The sequence below is a fragment of the Chlorocebus sabaeus genome, chromosome 4, assembly GCF_047675955.1.
Source record: "Chlorocebus sabaeus isolate Y175 chromosome 4, mChlSab1.0.hap1, whole genome shotgun sequence".
In the NCBI taxonomy this organism is placed as follows: domain Eukaryota; kingdom Metazoa; phylum Chordata; class Mammalia; order Primates; family Cercopithecidae; genus Chlorocebus; species Chlorocebus sabaeus.
This window is the reverse complement of record NC_132907.1, coordinates 36491636-36513595: the sequence shown is the minus strand read 5'-3', so window position 1 is coordinate 36513595 and position 21960 is coordinate 36491636. Positions and strand designations below refer to the sequence as shown.

Below are 21960 nucleotides of genomic sequence, written 5' to 3'. Positions count from 1 at the left end.
TCATCTCCACTGAGATCAGAGAAAAAGGATTAGATTTAAACACGTGTAAGAAGCGTTCTTGTTGAGCATGGGAACCATTTTGTGGTAGGGGATTCTGCCATTCACTGGAATAGTTTCCCCAGTCGGTCATGGGATTTCTCAGAAAAATCTCTAAGGGCAACATACATTCTCATTCGTTTAGGACAGTGATCCTTACTATATAAATACATACATATATATATATATATAGAGAGAGAGAGTTTTATTGAGATATAATTAATATACCATAAAATTCACCCATTTAAAGTGTACAATTCAGTGGTTTTTGATATGTTCACAGGACTGTGCCACCTTCATCACAGTCGATTTTGTAATATTTTCATAACCCCAGAAAGAAGCCCTCTGCCCATCAGCATTCACTCTGCCTTTTCCCTCACTCTCTACCTCAGCCTAGGAAGCCACTCATCTACTTCCTGTCTTATAGATGTACCTATTCTGGGCATTTCTTATAAAATGGTCTCATATAAGATATGGTCCTTTATGTCAGGCTTTTTTCACTTAGAATACTATTTTCACAGTTCATCCATGTTGTAGCATGAATCAGTATTTGTCTTTTTGTGACTGGCTTATTACACTTAGCATAATGTCCTCAAGGTTCATTCATGTTATAACATGAGTGAAAATTTTCTTTCTTTTAAAATTGAATAATACTCCATTGTTTGTGTATAACACATTTGTTTATCCATTCATAGGTTGATAGGCACTTCGATTAGTTCTACCTTTTGGCTATTGTGAATAATGCTGCTATGAACATGGGTGTACAGAGAAGGGTAAATCTTAACCTTACATGTGCATAAGAAACCTCCCAAGCAGCCTGTTAAAAATGCGTATTCTGAAGCCCCATACACCCCTCTTGATTCCCATTGTTCAGTATGTGTAGAGTGGAGTTCAGAAACTTTTAAGCACTTCAGGTGATTTGCTCTGTCACCTAGGCTGGAGTGCAGTGACGTGAACACTGCTCACTGCAGCCTTGACCTCCCAGGCTCAGCGGTCCTCCCACTTCAGCCTCCCGAGTAGCTGGGATTACAGGAATGTGGCACCACACTCAGCTAAACTTTGTATATTTTGTAGATGTGCGGTCTCGCTATGTAGCCCAGGTTGGTCTGGAACTCCTGAGGTCAAGCAATCCTCCCACCTTGGCCTCCCAAAGTGCTGGCATTACAGGCATGAGCCATGACACCCAGCCCGTACTTTAGGTGATTCTAATGAGGGTGAACCTCCAATCCTATGAAGTCAGGGTGAAGGATCACAGCCTTTGGCACTAGAGCGAAGTCTGGCTTACACTGCCTGTCTCTGCTTGCTCTTTCAGTGTCCACCATGAAGACAAACACAGGTTGGCTTTGTGCTTCTGCTCTTCTTTCCTCAGCATAGCTAACATGTTTTATCAAACAAAACCTTTCCAAGCTTTTATTTGGTCCCTAATGTCAGGTGAACCTGAAGGGATTAGTGTCCCACTGTACCTGTAGTGGTTTTTGGAAAGGGCAGATGTGACCCTTTCAGGATTAGGCATGAGGAAGCCAACAACAGAGATGTGCTGGACCATGGTGTAAAACTCATGCGTCTCAGGAATAGTGCCTCCTGCCTCTGCCAGAGAGATTAGAAAGGCTTTGTTAAGGGAAGCATGAGAAAGAATGATCAGAGTTTCTACAGTTAAGTGAAAGACTTCATTGATTTGCTGATGAAGAAACCTACATGAGCTGAAAATACTAATTCTGGATGATGTAGTCTGAAAGACAGGTGTTCAAGGCTGTAAGCTAAATCGGTAACCTATTTAACAGGAGGTTTTTGTCAGACTTCACAATCGGCTTGCTGTGTGACCTTGGGCTACTTATTTGATCTTGTTGAAAAACACTCTTCTACCCAGTAGATTGGAAGTGATCTTCAAAGTTATATGACTCTGTTTCTGAAGCATCATTGACCCAGCCTCCCACTGATGTTGGTGTATATGAATGGGAGATTAAAGATCTCTGAGACCAAGCTCAGAATACTGAGAACTGATCTCAAAATACAGAGATACTGGGAAATAACAGCCATAAAATCTGAGTTAGTGAAGAACAAAGGCTGTAGTGGTTGGGTTAGTGATTATAACTTAGGCCATAAGCTTTAAGTACCCACGGGCACACACAGTTTTGGGCATGAACGTCGTCATATGCAGATGATTGAATGAAAAGACGGATTTGCTTGGATAGAAAATCAAGCCCCACTTGTACCCCAATCCTAAACTAAATCCTTGTACCCCAAATCTAAACTACTACATGCTAAAATACTAATGATATTGATTTCAATCCTGAATATCTTATTTTATGACAAACCTATAACAAGAGATCCCAGCATATCTGGTCAATGAGAGGCACTTTAACTTCCAGAACCTTTATTTATTTATTTATTTATTTACTTACTTACTTACTTACTTACTTATTTATGTATTTGAGACAGAGTCTCGCTCTGTCACCCAGGTCGGAGTGCCCGTGGTGCAATCTCAGCTCACTGCAACCTCCACCTCTCAGGTTCAAGCGACTCTCCTGCCTCAACCTCCTGAGTAACTGGGACTACAGGCATGTCCCACAACGCCTGGCTAATTTTTGTATTTTTAGTAGAGGCAGGGTTTCACCATGTTGGCTAGGCTGGTCTCGAACTCCTGACCTTGGTGATCCACCCACCTCAGTCTCCAAAAGTGCTGGGATTACAGGCATGAGCCACTGCACCCAGCCTCCATAACTTTTTATATCTATAAATCTAGAATTCTGTGTAGAAATACAGCTGTCACGATGACCATCTTGATGAATCTTAAGCAGTATGAGATATCAGAGTACTTTTGGAATCACCAAGAAAGATTGTTTCATTTGGTTTACTGGCAGTGTTAAATCTAGTTAATTATTTTCTGATTATTTGACTTGATGAAAGTTTATGGTATATTGTGATTGTTAATTAACATAGGACTTACCATTTAGCCAAAACAAAATGGTAGCTTACTTTTTCAGTGTATCTGGAGAAGCAGGAGAGTGTACAAGTTAGTAGTTCATGTTCCAGCTTTGCCAATTACTAGCTGAGCAAGGAAATACTTGAGCAAATTACAGAGCCATTTTCCGCCTCTATTTCATCAGTAAATTGGAAATAATGGCACCTACTAATGGATAAAATGAGTTAAAATGTATAAAATGCTTTGAATAGTACCTATTATATAGTAATCACTCAACAAATGTTAGTTTATTATTGCTATTGTTGTTATCATAGCATTTTCTAGTTTGCTTGGCACTTATGCCTATCTTTTCTCATTTTAGCTTCATGATAACCCTGTAAGTAAGGCAAATGTCATAAGTAAGGAAAGTAAGGATTTTTTAAAAAGTGACTTGTTCATGGTCCCAAAGCTAGAAGTGTTGGTAAGTGGGGCTAGATCCCACATCTTTTGACTGATAATCTGTCTCTCACCATGTCATGATGTTGCCTTCTCAGCATGCTGAATAAATGGGTGCCATTATTTCTGGCACACTGTCTCTTTAATAGCCACATAATCTTAGGGTTCCAGTTAAGGTTGAGAAGCTGAGAGCATGTTGGCTTCTGAGATCAAAGATCATTTTACTGACCTCAAATTGTATACCAATATGATGATAGGGTATTGAGATACCCAGGCTAAAGGAGTCACATTTGACAAAGTCTTGTGCGGATTATCATCCTTTCATAATGGCTAAACATTTTATGATACCATTCAAGCTCAGTGATTTCCCAAATCATACTGATAAGTACAAGAAGTGTTAGCAAAAGACATGAAAAAATTGAACTTGTAAATGAGACCTTTGTACCAAATTATTGGATGTTTATTCTTCAAAGCCTCATTCAGAGATTTTGAATTCTTCAGTGGGTTCTTGGTATCTTATGACATAAAGCATCCTCCCATTAGGTCTGGGAAAATCACCACAAGGATACCAATACTTCTGATATCTTAGCAACAAGGATCTTGCTTAGATCCATACTTGCCTTTACCCAAATCTGGATTGAATTACTGGAAGTTGAATGATCTAGCTCTAAAGACTGTATAAACATTAGAAAAGAGAGCTCTGTTAACACCAGAGGGCCTTATCTGTAGATTTTTTAAATGTAGACTATAAGAGAACCATATAAGCATTGTCTAGAGAGACAAAAGGAAAGAAAAATGTAAGCCACAATGGTTTGAAATATCCACCTCTATTTTATAGAACCTGGACTCTACTGATGTTCTTCAGCCCCAATCCTGCAGTTATTCATGTGGATTTCAACAAGAGAGTAGCTAGTGAAATTCAAGCTGAGATGTAGTCATTGAACCAAATAGTATAACGACTAAGTTGGAGATTTTATCTCACGACAATTGCGTTTTGTTGTCTAGCTTCAATACTATTTAAGAAAATAAGTATTTCTAGGTTATTTGAGGGATTTTGACATGGATGCAAAATATTAGTCTGTTCTTTTTCCTTTGGCCCCAGGACTTGGGATGAAATCACATGATTTAATCATTTTGAATCCATGTGGCTCCTCTGAGATAGGGCCAGATGTAACCAGAAGGATTTATAGGGTGTAAAATTCAGAATGGATTAGAAAAGCCTTTCTATGTTCAGCCCAACACATTCTAAATCAATGTCCCCTGAATGGACCAGAGCAATCTCTGGCTGGCCTAGTGGGGAGGTTGTCATGGCAACTGACTGGCAAGCTCAGCCAGTGGAATGTGAATACAAACAATAGAGTGATAAGACTGTGTACAGAACAGCAAACTAAGGCTGCTTCTGCCCAGGTACAGTGGCACATAGGTGAACGTGTGAAATTGTTGCTGCACTTTGTACCTTCTTAACAATCTCTGGCAGCTCATTTGAAATTTACCAAGTGCCCTTTCCCAGATGTTGGTAAAGACATTGCTGCTGATAGATAACAGACGCTATGGAAAAATCAGCACCCAGCTGATAGGTGCAGAGGTATACAAAGCCCTGGAGGGCCGTTGGAATAACACTGCTCAAAAATTTTCTGAAGGAGGCTGAAGCAGGTTTAAGGTAAATCTTATGACTCTTCAGTGCCATCTTGTGTCCTTTTAGATGCTGAAAATTTACTAGAAGGCAACTCTCAGACCCATTGTTAGGCAGCAGCAGGGCAGAAATGGAAAAGTTAGAGCAGGATTATATTGGAGCTTGGTATTCCCTTTTACAGCAGAACAAGCACACCAAGGCTTCTGAGCTTTAAATTGATTTAAAAAATTAAAATTACAAATTCTGGTAGAATCTGGAAATAAAAACAGAATAAAATGCCAAATGATGCCACGAAAAGATTGCAAGAGTCTACATGGTGGACTAGGGGTTGAGGGAAGGGATGGAAAAGATAGATTTGGTGTTGAAGATTCTTAAAGATAGATGTGGTGTTGAGGATTCTTACTGTTGTCAGTACTAACTCTTGCAATAGGATATTTTTAATCTCTTCAGTCATGCTGATAATGCAAATGAATCAAGAGAGAAAAATAAAATGTGAACATCACCAATTCCACTTTATAACTCTTTTGTTCATGGTTAATGGAGTAAGAGATGGTAACATTTGCTTAAATGGTACCTCCTGCCCACCTCTAATCTCTTACCTACCCCAAACCCACCACCCACTGATGTCTCACCATCACCTCATCACCATTGAAAGCCATAATCAAGTCCCATTTAATTTCAGAAATGTGAAATAACCAAATTGTGTTTCTGTGTGTTTCTTCTAGGTTTTGAGTTTTTTGAAACAAGTGCCAAGGATAACATTAATGTCAAGCAGACATTTGAGCGCCTTGTGGATATCATCTGCGACAAAATGTCAGAGAGTTTGGAGACTGATCCTGCCATCACTGCTGCAAAGCAGAACACAAGACTCAAGGAAACCCCTCCTCCACCGCAGCCCAACTGTGCCTGCTAGTGTCCCCATGCACACAGGCAGCTTCACGAAACAGCATTTGTAAATGGTCTGTTAGCCTTCATTTATACTGCCTAATAATTATTTGAAGGAATAATTTGATGTCAATGGCTCATACATGCATTCAATTCTTGGGAGATTTCCTGTTTAATATGTGGCAAATATGTGATCTTAAATTTGTAAGGACTAGCCATCTATAAACATCTGGTACCTGCACGTGACTTGTTATTTATTTGTCTGCTAGGCTCTTTTTGTTTCAAACTTGTTCTCAGACTACTTCTGGGACATCAGACTATAATTTCGCTACAACTGGCTTTTGTCCCATTGATTCAAATTATGCTATTCACTTGTAGGAATGATGACCAAGGAATTGCTCTGTGTGTGCGTGTGTGTGTGTGTGTGTGTGTGCGCGCGCACACACACACACACAGGAGAAGATGTCACAAGACTTCATTTGCTTTACTCTTAGTTGAAAATCAAAGGGAAGTTTTTCATGATTAGGGATGCTGTCATGAGTCTGGTCAGTTTACTGTTGGGAACTGTGTCTTTATTTCACTGTTATTAATAACTGAGGAGATAATTGACCTATAAAGATATTGAAATGTTGTTTTTAAGGTCCTTGCAATGTTCCTAAGTCATTAATACAACCTGACTGGGGCTATTTAACAATAATCTTCGTTTACATGTTTAAATAAGCAAATACCTACCCAGGACTTTTTTCCCACTGATTCTACCCAACTCTGTGAATATTTGGCATCATCGAACAGATTGAGATGTATCTACTGAATGCCAGTTATGCAACAAGCATTGTAACCAAAAAGAGTATGAGTAGCTATGGAATTCCAAGGTCCAAGCTCCCTTAGTTTTCAATGACTTGCCTTCCCCAACCCCCATAATGCACACCACTACCACCATCACTTTCTGGAACCGTCACCACTCTTGGACTAGAGCTTTTGTTGAAGTTTGTTAGGGCTCCTCTTTCCATAGGATGTAGACTTGCCTCCTCAAACACGGCCATCTTCTCAAACTTCAGCTAAGTTCTTTTACCTGTTTAGATGTTATTTAAATCAGATTTAAAAGGGTCCCAAGAAAAAGGGAAATTTTAATCTTTAGTCATCTTTTTAAGTCCAGATGTTCATAAATTCTAAAGCATATTCCTATTACGTGAATGCTTAAGTTACACGGGAAACATTCTATAACTGTAGTGTTTCAATTTCAGAAATATTTAGGGTCCCTAGCAATTTAAAAGAGGAAGGAAACCATTGGAACATTCTAATTTTGTATCACAAATTCCTAAAGAACCTATATGAATAAAGAGAAAACAACAAATCCTATCAGCTGTACAGAGCAGCAGGGAGACTTCGCCTCTGGATCACTGTCCAGCATTATTTACAGCTAGGATTTAGGAAGGCAGCAGGGATCATTTGGTGGATTTGGAAGGATAGTTCCATTAAGTGAACTTTCTCTTTTTTGGTGTTTATGTCAAAGAAATTTTTTCCTCTTTTCAAAAAATAGAGAGGCTTCCCATAAAAGTATTGAATACAAGTGAAACGGGCATATATCTAAAGATATCTCTGGAGAATAAATCCTTACAAGTCACAGAACTAGTTCGCACACATTAGTAAGTTAAAAGTTGGAAATTAGGGGAGAGAGCATTTGGAATGCTTTAAGCATTTCCATGTTATTTCTCACCTTCCTAGTTGAAGATCCACTAATCGGTAGTACATTTCTACTTTGGCACCCTGCAAAGCAAACCTTAGCATAGTAAAGACAAGAAAACATTAATGTTTTCTTAGCTTTTAATGGGGCAACCAACTTCAAAATCACAGGAATTACAGTGAAGGGAGAGAAAGAAGCAGGGGGCGTAAAAACAGATTTGTTTGCAGCAGTCGTCTGTTTGCACAATGTTATAATATTTCTGTAACTTGGGCCAGAATGTGGCCGTGTTAAATGATATAGCTATTAAGCTCACTTGTACAATCTAAAAGGAACTAATAAAGCAGGAAACCCTTCCCATCCTCCTTTGCAGCCCTCAACCCACAAATACAAATAGATGTAAAAAGCTTAAAAAGAATATTTTGATGGCTTTTTCAGAAGGACCTTGATGTGTGTATTGTGGTAAAATGAAAAGCAAAATGAGACAGTATTTAAAAGTGAAAGAGCTGAGTTTTGCTCAGAGGAAAACCCCTTCCCTGAAGAACTGATTGCTGTTGAAATTAATCGGCCCTTAGATGGGGAAGCCCTAAGCCAAGCTCCCACTTACACAGTGTCAAACATCCCGAAGTGGAAACATTTTAGCCAGTCAGGGGAGAGGCATGCAACAATAGCCTAAGTGTCATTGCCAAGAGACATCTGATACTTTCTAATTTCTAAACCCCAATGGAAGTGAAGCCTTTTTCATTGATTCTCAGTTCTGAAACTCCCACCCTGCTAGGATTTCTATTCCAAATAATTCAATGAGAGGTTTCCAGAGAAACAGTCACAGAGCTCAAGAGAAAGAACACTTACTTTCCTGCTGTAATTGCATTTAAAAATCTGGGTTTTAACATCAAATTTGGTAAATGGTGGGACCAACCCAAGGTTAACTAAGTGAGCTTTCATTGACACTGAGCTATGTTACTTATAAATTATAACACTATTGTTCCAAGGTTTTTCAGCCTTTTGGCCAACACACACACACACACACACACACACACACACTAAATCGTCATCTATCAATAGTCTAAATACATAACTAAATGTAGGTCATTTTTATCAATGGCCTAACTAAATTTATATTTAAAAGAACAAGACATTTTAAAAAGTACATACTCCTGGTAGTTGGTAAGTCATACACATTTATCTCTTGTCTTGGATGCAATTAAATTAGTGTTTTAAGTATGAATTTACTTTCCTTTGCTACTCATTACCTGACCACTTTCACTCCTCTAAATACCTTTAGGAATAAACCTTAACTGTACCAAATAGATTCTTCCAAGAGCTTTGGTGTTGGTACCTTCCTTTATTTTCCTAATGCAACTGAAAAATTGGACTGAAAATTATTTCGCTTAAATAGCCATCCTCAGAGTGAATCAGCATTTCAGTTTTTGGAGATGGGGATGGAAATAGAAGGTGCACGAAGCGTCCTAAGATGGCAGTTTGAATGTTAGCATTACTTCTACACGCTCATAAGAGAAATTGCTTCAGGACAATGAATCAGTTCATTGTTGCTGCCCCCAGTGAACAGCTCCAACTGCCTTGATGAACTTCTAATGATTGTGAAAGCTAGGAGGTTCTTCTAGTTCCTCCTTACAGTCACTTGAAGTTCAGTATTTTTTTTTGCTGCCTGGTAACTAAGTGCCAAGATTTTACTTGGAAAGAAAACTATGACGATGCCTTCAGTTGTAGCAGAAAGTTGTGGCATTGTGATAACAAACAAAATCTACAAAGTTACAACCCAAATTATACAAGACATCAATACACTCAGTAAACAAATACATATTTCACCTACTTAAATCATATCAATTATAGGCCTTTTGTTTAGTACACTGGTTATTTTTTTAAGGAACCAATTTAAACTTTCAATTTTAAATACATCTATGCTGATGATAGACTTTCGGGTATATATAACCTTCTTCTTCTCTTTTAAAAGTTAAATACATTCCACTATTAACTGAACTTCCACGAAGCAACATTAATTTTAGAGCATGGTAATCCATAATCAGTGGTTCATTGTGATGTGCTTTATCCAACATGTATCTTAGTGCATGGTTGAGGGTGTACCTTATGTGATCTTTTAGTTAACAGTGTGGCATTTGTGGGACTATATTAAAAGCCTATCCAAACTACCAAGCTGTAGCAAGCTGAGGTAGCACCTGCATGTGAAAAACTGTGATATGAATCTTATTTATAAAAAAGTCATAACTAAAACCCTTCTAGACCAAAAAGTTACTGTGTGTTTGTTAATAATCTTCATAGTACTACTGGAATGCTCAATCAGGTATTTTTGGTGTGGCTTACTTCAGAGCTGGCCTGTCCATCTGAAGAACGCTTTCTCTCACAATTACAGTTTGCATGACTAGAACCCGGAACTCTGTTCCTTTGCGCGTATAGTCACTTAGTGTGCTGTCTGGGTGCCATATGAGCAACTACAACCATGTGGCCTTTCTGTCACTCCCTGGAAAATGCAACCTCTACAGCTCTGCTCAACTCTGCCTGTGTGCGTTGACTACCTTCGCTTTAGTAGTTTGCCTGTAAAATGGTGAAGTCTTTCTGATATGTTGAACCTGTGAGCCAGCTTTTGGGAGTTCTTCATATTTTAGATGAATTTTTGACCAAAGTCAATTAAAGACATAAACCTGTTTTATATCATAGAATTTACTGGATCAAATCAAGTAAAAGATGAAGTTTATGACCACAATAAAAAAGCCTTTACCCCTGCACTGCACTGTGTCTAAAGGGCTCTAGGTTGTAGAAATATAGTACCCCCAAACAGAGAAAAAACAAGTTGGGGGATTTATCTAAAACGTATCTACCTATTGTTACTGGTATTTCACAAATAATTTTTTTCTTAAAAACATTTACAGAAATGCTTGACACTCCAGTCAAATAGTATTTCCCTTTGATACACTGAAATATTTGCTCTTAGATTACACACACAGTGCTGCCCTTCTCAACAATCAATCACAGGCTCACTCGCCTGATACAAAGGTATCAGGTAAACACTGATACTTTTTTTTTTAAGAAGGGAAAATTCCATCTATGGTGCTTTCTCAGTGCTAGGGAAAAGGGAGCTTTTACTATGTTCCAGCTATAACTCACATCTTACTTATAAGGTCCATAAAATCGGTTCTTCACACCAATTTGGTTTGATTAGTCTGTGCGTGTAATTAATTTCCTCTAAACAGAGAGAGTGGAGGGGAAATACATTTCGCAAACATTCTAGATAACAGAAATGAGTTATTTTAAAACCTCACTCAGAGCTCTCGTGTTAAGATCAGACCATCTAGCTAGTGGACAAATTGAACTATTTGCAGTTCTCTTTTACTTTCTGACTTTCTTTTAAATTACTGCAGTTTTTCAAAATGCTATCCTCATGGAATGACAGGACCAAGAATAGAAAATGAGACTCAAATTTCACCATTTACTTCCCATCAGCAACCATTACTGGTGGAGTTTCAAACAGTCATTACTTGCTGAAATGAGGTTTGGGGTTACCTGTGTATTTCATTCACCTGTGTTCATATTTACTTCATCGTGGACAAGTGAGAGTTGGCTGTGGCTTTATTTCTTGATGCAAATTATTTTGCATTCATGTTATTTGGAGCTAGGTATTGCTTAGGTTCGTGAATGCTCTTCTTACAGACACAGATGGTACATGAGCCACTCAGACACCTGCCTTTTCAGGGACGTGAGCATGACTTACATCTTTCAAGTGGTTCCATACTTCTTGTAAAAGTAAAGTTTGGGTATTGTTTGCTGTATCAATATGATGGCTTTCCATGCATTGTCTCATTATCCCTAGGATATGTGCTGAAGGAAAACTGTCCTGTAATTCCTGTTAATATATTGTTAATGTCAGACGTGATGTGATACCGTTGGACTGTCCAAATGTACAACTATTTAATGGTGTTTGTAGAACTGAAATGTCTTAAATGTTGCATGAAATATGTTATAAAAATAGATTTGTTTTCTATTTTCAACACCTCAGAATTGAGGGTTCATGGGCCAATAAGTGCAATATTTAATGACTCACTCAGTGTATATAAACTAGTATGAAAGAGTGAATTATAATGAATGTGTGAGATGCTTTGATAGCTGTGTGACTTATTCAAATGATTTTCTTGTAGCTGTATTTGTCTAGTGGTGCAATTTATACAGTAAATATCTTATTGGTGTCATGTAAAACCCCTCTGTGCCTACTTCAAAATACTTTTTTCTTATAAAACCAAACATTTAGTATCTGGAAATATGTGTCAATTTTGTCTTTTAGAATTGTGGATTTTATTGTGAAGTCAGAATGGCTGTCCATTTATTTTATAAAAGCATCTCCTTCTATAACTCAAAATTTTCTTGGTCACATAAAAGTGTACATTTTACTTTTAAGCAAGTAATTTAGATACCTAAGAAAAACTATGTGCGTTAGGAAAAGTCATGTTTTTCTTCTCAGAAAGGTTGATCACATGACATGTCTACTAAAAATGTTCACCTCTGTATTTGTATGTATATTTTATTGTTACTCAAACTTGTGTTTTATTTACGAATTCAACACTGTCGACCCTGGGAATTCTAAAATACCAATGTATTTTTAGGTTGTAGCTAACATTGTATTCACTTTCAATTCTCAGTTGTCCACACTGGTGATATAAGATGAACAAATCAGAATCCTTGAATACTTCGTAATGCCATCATAAACTCATATATTCATCCTCAAACTCCCTTGTTTAATGCTAATTGGTGGCCTGGAACTTCACTGAGATGCAAAATCAAGAATTTAAGCCTAGTTGCTGGATAACTAAAAGCTATAAATGTTTATGTATGTGAATTTTAAAGTAGAATAACCATCTTAAACTCCTATTTGCCATTTCTCTTTTTAAGGCAAAGCATTCATTTTAATACTGTGCTTTGCCTTTTCATTCAATTAGTGGATAAGTCATGAAACCTTTAGGAAGAAAAACAAGTTATGACATATTCACTAAAATTGATGACAGTTGGTTCTAGATGACCATGGCCATGTGTTCATCATATAAAGCCTTCAGTTCTCTCTATGGTGCTTGGCTGGAGATTGACATGTGAGGATGTGCCAATCATATTAAATGGATTTGGTCTATGTGGGTGATATGTGGCCTGAATGTAACTGTGATAGACTGAAATTTGTTCTTAGCTCTCAAAACCCACTGAAGAAGTCAAGTGAAGGTGGGTAAAATAGGGAGATTAGTGACAACCTTGTGCCAAATTTTTTTTAAAATGGAAGCAGGTAGCCAACATTAGAATGATAATTTAAGGGTGTGGTTGAATGTTTAGTTAGTTGTCACATAGTTATTGAACTCCATATGCTCAGTGCTGTGGGAATCAAACATGGAAGAGGTATGGCTCCTGTCCCTAATGAGAACAAGGGAAAAAAAGTCCAGGTATAATCTAAATGCTAGGTTATGTCAGGGTATAGGAGCACAGAGAATGGGGGACCTGTAAGAACTGGAAGAGTCAGAGAGGGCTCCATTGAAGAGGTCAAACATAATTCCGGAAAGAATAAGGTAGTGAGGAGATTGTGCCAGGAAAATAAGTGGGAAAGTCCACAGTTATTTTTCCTTTGAATGGAAGAGAGACAAAGCTATCAGCTATAGATCATTGTTTTTCTTAAGACAGCCAAACTGGCCCTTTGAAACCACTCAAATTATCCCAGTTTAGCTCCCTACCTTTTGGTCTCCATGAGGAAGACAAGCTGTTGTATCATCATATTCCTCTGTGCTGAGCAGCTCAAGCCACAATATGCAAATTGCTTTAATGCCACATTACAGCAGTTGATTTAGACATTTGCCAGTGCACCAAACCATGAGAAATTATCCAACAAATGCCACCTGGCAGATGTGTACCCAGAGATTTTTCTGTAGCTCCATGTTTCCCATAAAGGGCATTGGAAATGCACAGATGAAGATCTTCCTTTGGAACCAGGCACTTTTGGCTCCTTCTCAGTGACTGCACTGTGGAACTCTTCTTAAGAAAATATTGAAAACAGCTTAATGCTTTCATATAGTGACTGACATTTAGTGGAAAACTACTGCTGCATAGCAAATATTGTGACTCTTCATGTGTCCACAGGAGCTCTTGTGTGGGTTTAAAGCTATGAAGTGTATTCACATTGTGAAGTTTTAATTATCTTTATTGAAATTAATTGTGTAAAAATGGTATGTGCTCTATTAGGTATTCAGTTTGTATGTGAATTCTGTATAGAAAGTGGTTATTGTTCTTTGAGTTTATCTTGTTTTATTTCTTGAAGATTACAATAAATATCTAAGAGACTATATTCCTGAATTTCTTAGGCTTAGTCTGATTAATGTTTTTCGTCTCCTTTCAATTTGTATTATTTTTCATCCTAGGATGCTTATTTCCATTTCTTCTTCCACTTCAATAATCTTTGGTACAACACTGAGTTTGAACTGAAGATGAAGAGTGAACATATTTAGGGCTTTGAGTATCTCACACATGAATTTGGACTTAGGCACAGGAATGAATTCTAATGCTCGTAATCTTTTAAGATCGGCAACTTTCTATCTGACCCAATTGACTGGGTTCCAGAGTTACAAAGCCCTTAGCTGTAGGATCAAGAATAGCTGCTAAGCGAGTAAAAGGTCTTCAGGTCTGCAACTTGAAGACCATGTGTCCCTAAATCAGAAGTCTAAGGTTTGATGATTACTTGGCACCCTACTGACATAGCCTGAGGCAAGGGCAGTCAACAGGGACAACATGTGGATGGGATGTGTGAATGTAATGGGTGTCATTTAATGCACAATACTTGGTGCAGTGATGATTAGGATGCTGTGCAGGCTCTCCTTGGCCATGTACCTCAAGGCATGGGGAAGCACCCAGCTACCAATCTATTTGTATCACAGCAGACTTACTACTAATTTTGCAATCTTGTAGCGTTCTTCTTGTGCTAACAGAACTGATTCTAGAGAATTTATTCCAAATATTCCTCAGGGCAATTTCCAGGAGTCTGCACCAAAAATCAGTCAAGAGGGAAGGTCCCTGGAAGATCCACATGAGCCCCATGGGTCAAATTAGCTTCCTGAACTGAACTTGGTAATAGAAGGGTAACCTCCCTGGGTACACAAAGCAGGTAGCACTTAAGAAACCAAAAATAAGAAAACAATGATAATAAATTAAGGGATTTCTAGTTATATTATCAACAAATACTTACAAAACGCCTTTTATATGCTAATTTCTCAGTATACATGAAAATACATACAATAGAGTCCTGACCCTCCATGAACTTAAACCATTGTGATAGAGGAAAATGTGTAAGTTTACATCAATAAAAAAACTCATCATTGATAAACTAAATATTCCTTCATATGTATGTCTAATAAATATTTAAAATGAACATTGGAAATTTGTTTCATTTCAAAAGAGCTCACAAAAATTTCCTCTTTGAAATGTTATAAAATGCATTTTTTAGACTGTAATCCTTTGCCCCCAGATAAATTTATAACAATCAATAAAACTCAGTTCAAAACTTAAAAAAAAAAATTAGGAGCCCAGAAAGACTTCACATGTTTCCTGATTATTCTGGGGCTCTTGTGGCAGAACCAGATCCAACCAGTTTTAGCAGAAATCTTCCTCTATCCTATTCCCTCAAGTAATATCCCCTTAGCTTTGAATTAATTTTAAAACATGAAGTTACTATGTGGCCACTTACTCAATAGCATTGAGACAGTAGGCATGAAACAGAAAACATCTGTCACCCTCAGAAAATGCTAAGTCATTCTCTCCTCAACTTCCTAACAGACTTGAAAAGGACACCTTCTAAATAAAAGGCCACAAAATCTTTGCACAGTTCTCAGGGACACTCCACCTCTTGGTTCTTGGTTCTCCTCTTTCTCCTCTAATTTCTCAACCCCTTACTCAGTCCAAAGAAGCTTTAGTCTGATGGAGACTGGCTGCTCATCTTTTCTTCCTAATCTATTGTTAATGACCTGAGTCCTTTTGAGGTAGAATTTCTCATTGTTTATTAATTTAAATCTCAGGAAATTTTATCTAAAAATTATGTTTTCTTTTTTAAGTACTGCCTCTCCCTTAAAGCAATTCTGCTAAGTGGAAGAAAGGCAAAGGGTATAGAAAATATATGGAAAGTGAGTGTTGGATGAAAATCTGGATTAATATTTCAAAACAATATTCTACCAAGCAGACAATTACAATATAATTTGATTAGTGTCAATATAGAGGTTAAACACAAGCTACAGTGAAAGCACAGAAAGAAGCAATTATTAACCTAGATTGAAAGCAAGGGCTGGGATGTTCTGAGAAGGCCTACTAGAGGAAACAAGGACTGAGCTAAAACATACAGGAGAGGTAGGAATTATGCAGGGGCACATGTGACAGACGACTGCTCCAAGCATGAGGAGAAAACCACAGAAGTTTAGCAGAGCATGGTGTATTTATGGAATTTCAAAGCCATTCACATAGGGTGATCACAGGATGAAACAAAAGGAGAAAGAGCAAGGGCTGAGGTCATAACATTTATCAGAAGTGCTTTAAATGTCTAGATTTCATTCTCCAGCTGTGGAGAATTCTTGAACAGATTTAAGCCAGGAAGAAGTTTGAACAGATTTGAATTTTGGAAGATCACAAAATTGGCAATATGAGAAATGAATTAAAGGGAGGCAATAGCAGAAACAGAAAGAGTATTAGACAGCTATTACAGTAACCTAGAAGTTTTATCTCTAAATTAATTGCAGAATGATAGAAACGAAGAGAAGGGAATACATGAAAATTCATTTTAGAAGGTAAGAAATGGTGACCAGTAAGATTCAGGAAGAGGAAGAGGAAGAAACCAAGGATGACCTTCAGGCTTCTGGCTTGGTTGATTTTGCCATTAACTAAGAGAGAAAGTACAACTGTAGCAGTAGGTTTAAAGAAAAGAGAATGAGTTCCATATCCACAGTGTTATGATTGATGTTTCTAGAGGATGTGCAAAGGATGCAACTCAGTGAACATCTGGAGGGTGCAGATCTAGAGTTCAGAAGAGAGTTCTGGAAAGTTCTAGTATGTAGATGATAACCAAGACTTGGTGTGTAGAGAAAATGATGTGCTGGGGAATGTTTCAAATGATAGAAGAGCAGATTGAGAAGTAGGGCACACGATATTTATGGGCAGCCAAGGAAAACAAGTTCACAAAGGAGACTTGAAAGAGGAGTGGTCAAAGGGATGGATGGAGAATCAAGTGAGAACGGGACACAAGAAGCCAAGAGAGGAGCCCGTTTTAAGAAAGAAGGAGTGATCCACATTTTTGGATGATGTAAAGTGAAATCACAATTGCCAGTCATACAATTTAGGGACGCAGACACAGGACAGTACTTGTGGGTGGTGGCTGAAAGGAGGATGAGGACTGAAAAATTACCTATTGGGTACTATTCTTATTACTGAGTGATGAAACAATCTGTACACAAAACCCCCACAGCACACAATTTACCTATATAACAAACCTGCACATGTACTCCTGAACTTAAAATAATTTAAAAAGAAAAAAAAAATAGCTCGAAGTCAACTTGACCGAAGCAGTTTTAGAATAGTTATGAGGGAGAAAGACAGATTGCACTGAATGGAGAAGTAAATGGTGATGAACAAGGTGAGACACTATTCTTTCAGGTACTTTGAAAGAAAAATAAAAGAGAAGGTTATTGAATGAGGATAGTCTAAGGAGGGTTTTATTTCCATTTGAGAGTCTTATATATCACTATATGTTTTTAAAAAGCCAATAAAGCCAGAGTTTGAAGATACAAGCAAAAATTGCCATCTTCTCCATCCAAGTCTTATTTTTCCTTTCTACTCTTGTTCCTGTCTCTTCTACTCCCTTCCTATGCATCTTATTAACGTTTCCTATGCACTTATCTCAAGCTAATTGTTTTTGTCCTTTCCCGATACTTTTACTAATCTGCAGGGAACGGAGCTTGCAACAACCACTAATGGTGAAATCTTTCTTGAGGTCCTTATTGTGACAGACATTTACATTTATTTATTTATTTCTTATGATTTTCACCAAGAAAAAGACTATTTCATCTCAACAGTGATGGATACATCGTTAATGTAATAGAAGCCAGAAAGCAGTCAGTTAAGAGGCTGACAGGCCAAACTGAGCTGCGATATTAAATCTCACCAAATCACAACCCTGTTTGCGGGAGGAGCGAAGGTGATCATGTTTCTGAAAAGTTGGCAGCTGCTCCTTTATACTTTTTTCTTCACTCATTGGGATGCACCAGGTGTGATGCATTCCCTACGGCCAATATCACGTTAGAGCAAGTGTAGATTAGCATACTCTTCAACATCTTTTTGCTCTTGCCTCTATTCATAGAACACAAAAGTCAAAAGACAGGGTCATCTAATGGAGAACAAGCCAAAATTAAAAGGACAGTTAAAAATAGAACTTGGGAGGGAGGAGTTATGTTGATAGTGAAAATTCTGGAAACTGACATATAACCACAGGCTTAGCAAGAAAAAAGACGGCTTTCATAAAAGACCATCTGTTGACGCTTGAACTAAGAGGGAAGTCAAGCTTTGCAATGGAAGGTGGGAGGGGAGGGAGAGAGTATTTTTTAACTGATAAGAGATTTGAGGGTATAAGCAAGAAGTGAAAAGTTGATTTCTTAAGAGGGGGTCTTAGAAATTATTAGATTCTCGGGTGCCATGAATTCAAATCCTGGAGCTATACATTAGGGTTTTCATAAAAATACTCTGAAGATTTTGTTTGCATATTATCAAAAACTGAATGCAATCTGAAGAAGACACTCACAAAATCTCTTTTCTTCTCTTGTTCTAGTTTAAAATACAATTACTCTTAAGGCATACTCCACATTTGCTGGCATTTTCCTTTATAGTCTCTCTCCTAACGTTATTACAACTCTGTAAAAGATATTTTAATGTTTTTTTAATGTATGTGTCTGCCCTTAAACAGTAAGGGTCTAGAAGATTTGTTGTTGTTGTTGTTGTTGTTTTGCTTTGTTTTGTTTTGTACTGTCAGTAGAAAAGACAAAAGATTCTTCCTAGGGCAGTGTGACATAGAAAAATATAGTAACAATTATTTGGGATTTATTATTTGTTATCTCAATTTGATCTCTACACCAGCCCCATAAACATAATGGTTTTAGCCTAAAAGAACCAACCCTTGGATTTAAAATGTAAATTATTCAGTATTAAGAATATCCTAAATTCAACCCATGATCTCATCATTAGAACCAAGTACAGTTTATAGAGTAACTGAGTAAATAAAAACGCAAGACAGGCAGGGCGCGATGGCTCATGCCTGTAATCCCACCACTTTGGGAGGCTGACGCAGGCAGAACACAAGGTCAGGAGATCGAGACCATGCTGGCCAACATGGTGAAACCCCATCTCTGTTAAAAATACAAAAATTAGCTGAGCATGGTGGCACACGCCTGTAGTCCCAGCTACTCCAGAGGCTGAGGCAGGAGAATCACTTGAACCCAGGAGGCAGAGGTTTCAGTGAGCCAAGATCATACCACTGCACTCCAGCCTGGCGAAAGAGCAAGACTCTGTCTCAAAAAAATAAAAACAAAAACAAAAAAACACACGACACAATTATATGCTACGTATAAGAGACTTACTTCACCTTTGAAGATGCACATAGATTGAAAGTGACATGATACCAAAAAAAAAAAAATCCCTGCAAATGGAAATCAAAATAAAGTGGAGGTAGCTTTACTTACATCAGATAGAATAGACATTATGTCAAAAACTAAAACAAGACAAAGAAAGTCATTATATAATGACAGGAACAATCAATCAAGATGATGCAACAATTGTAAATAGACACGCACTCAATATCAGAGCATCTAAATATGTAAAACAAATATTAATAAATTTTAAGAGAGAAATATGTTGCAATACAATAATAGTAAAGGACTTCAACACCCTATTTTCAACAGTGGATAGATTATCCAGACAGAAAATCAATAAGGAAATACCGGACTTGAGCTATACTTTAGATGAAATGGACCTAACAGACATTTCTGGAACATCTCACCCAATAGCAGTAGAATACACATTCTTTTTAAGCACACAGGAAAGATTCCCCAGAATAGATCATATTTTGGGAGATAAAACAAGTGCTAAAAAATTTAAGAAAATTAAAATCATATCAAGTATCTTTTCCAACCACAGTGGTATGAATTAGAAATCAATTAAAGAAATTATGGAAAATTCACGAATCTGTGGAAATTAAACATGTTCCTAAACAACTAATTGTTCAAAAAAGAAATGAAAAAGAAACTTAAAAATATCTTAAGACAAACAAAAATGGAAAAATATGATACTAAAACTCATGGGATGCAGTAAAACCAGTTCTGGAAGAAAAGTTGATTGTAATAATTGCCTACGTCAAACAAGAAGATCCCAAACAACCTAATGTTATACCTCAAAGAACTAGAAGAAGACGAAAAAAAGCCCACAACCAGTAGAAGGAAGGAAATAATAAAGATCAGAAAAGATTTAAATGAAATAGATGGAAAAACAACAGAAAATATGAACAAACTAATAGCTGTTTTTTTAAACAATAAAATTGACAAACCATTAGCTTGACTGAAAAAATAAAGAGAGAAGACTCAACTAAATAAAATCAGAAATGGAAGAGGAGACATTACAACTGATACCATGGAAACAAACGGATTATAATGAACTGTTACAATTATATGCCAACAAATTGGATGATGTAGACAAAATGAATAAACTCCTAGACATGTATAACACCATAGTATGAAGAAATAGAAAATCTGAACAAATCAATAGGGAGTAGAGAGATTAAATCAGTAATAAAAACGTCTCCCATCAAAGAAAATCCCAGAACCTGACGGCTTTACAGCTGAATTCTAACAAACATTTAAAGAAAAACTAATACTAATCCTTCTCAAACTCTCCCAAACATTTGAAGAACAGGAAATACTTTCAAACTCATTTTATAAAGGTAACACTACCCTGATTCCAAAGCCAGACAAGGACACTATAAGAAAAAATAGTTATAGGCCAGCTTCCCTAGAGAAAACAGATGCAAAAACATTCAGCAAAATATAGTTGTCCCTCAGTTTCTGTAGGGTATTGGTTCTAGGACCTCTGTGGATGCTAAAATTCAAGAATACTCAAGTTCCTTGTGTAAAATGGCGTAGTACTTATATATAACCTATGCATATCCTCTCATATCACTTAAAAGCATCTTTAGATTACTTTTAAGACCTACTACCATGCCTATACCTCGCTTCATTTGTGTAGATTCAATGTAGTATTGGGTCTGAGCAAATCCAAGTTATTGAAACTTTGTGGAATTTTCTTGATCTGCACTTGGTTGAATCCACAAATGTAGAACCCACAAACACAGAGGGCACAGCACTAGCAAACCAAGCTCAACAATAAATTAAAAGAATCATTTGGGTGGGTGTGGTGGCTCATGTCTGTAATCCCAGCAATTTGGGAGGCCAGGCCGGGTGGATCATTTGAGGTCAGGAGTTCGAGGCCAGTTTGATCAACATGGTGAGACCCCCGTTCCTACTAAAAATACAAAAATTAACCAGGTGTGGTGGTGGGTGCCTATAATCCCAGCTACTTGGGAGGCTGAGGCGGGAGAATTGCTTGAACCTGGGAGGTGGGGGTTGCAGTGAGCTGAGATCACGCCATTGCACTCCAGCCTGGGAGACAGAGTGAGATCCTGTCGCAAATTTAAAAAAAAAGAAGAAGAAGAAAAGAAAGAATCATTCACCATAATCAAGTGGGATTTATCCCAGGGATGCAAGGATATGCAAATCTATAAATGAGATAAAAATTAAGAGTAAGATAATAAAGGACAAAACCCATATGATTATTTCAATAGATATAGAAAAAGCATTGTGACAAAATTCTACATCCTTTCATGATATAAAAATTCTCCACCAATTAGGTATAGGAGGAACGTACTTCAACACAATAAAAGCCATATATGACAACTCCAAGGCTAAATTCATACTCAACAGTTAAAAATTGAAAGCTTTTCCTCCGAGATTATGAACAAGACAAGGATGCCCACTTTTGCCACTTGAATTCAGCATAGTACTGGAAATCCTAGCCAAAGCCAATAGGCAAAAGAAAGAAAGAAAAGGCATCCAAGTCAGAAAAGAAATTAAATTGTCCCTGTTTGCTGATGGCATGATTTTATAGAGAAAATCCTAAAAATTCCACCAAAAAACTATTAGAACTGATAAACAAATTTAGTAAAGTTGCAGGTACAAAATCAACATATAAAAATCAGTAATGTTTCCATACACTAACAATGAACTATTCAAAAAAGAA

General features: G+C 37.3%; 1 protein-coding gene across 2 annotated transcripts in view; it reads left to right on the top strand.

Moving 5' to 3' along the window:
• RAB3C (RAB3C, member RAS oncogene family) overlaps positions 1–13947 on the top strand; it is a 291721-nt gene extending 277774 nt beyond the window's left edge. For both annotated transcript variants that reach the window (XM_007973282.3, XM_007973272.3), the window contains exon 5: positions 5753–13947. In XM_007973282.3, the coding sequence (XP_007971473.1) occupies positions 5753–5940 (188 nt within the window). In that variant the 3' untranslated portion in view covers positions 5941–13947. The remainder of the gene's footprint in view (positions 1–5752) is intronic.
• The last annotated feature ends 8013 nt before the right edge of the window (positions 13948–21960 follow it).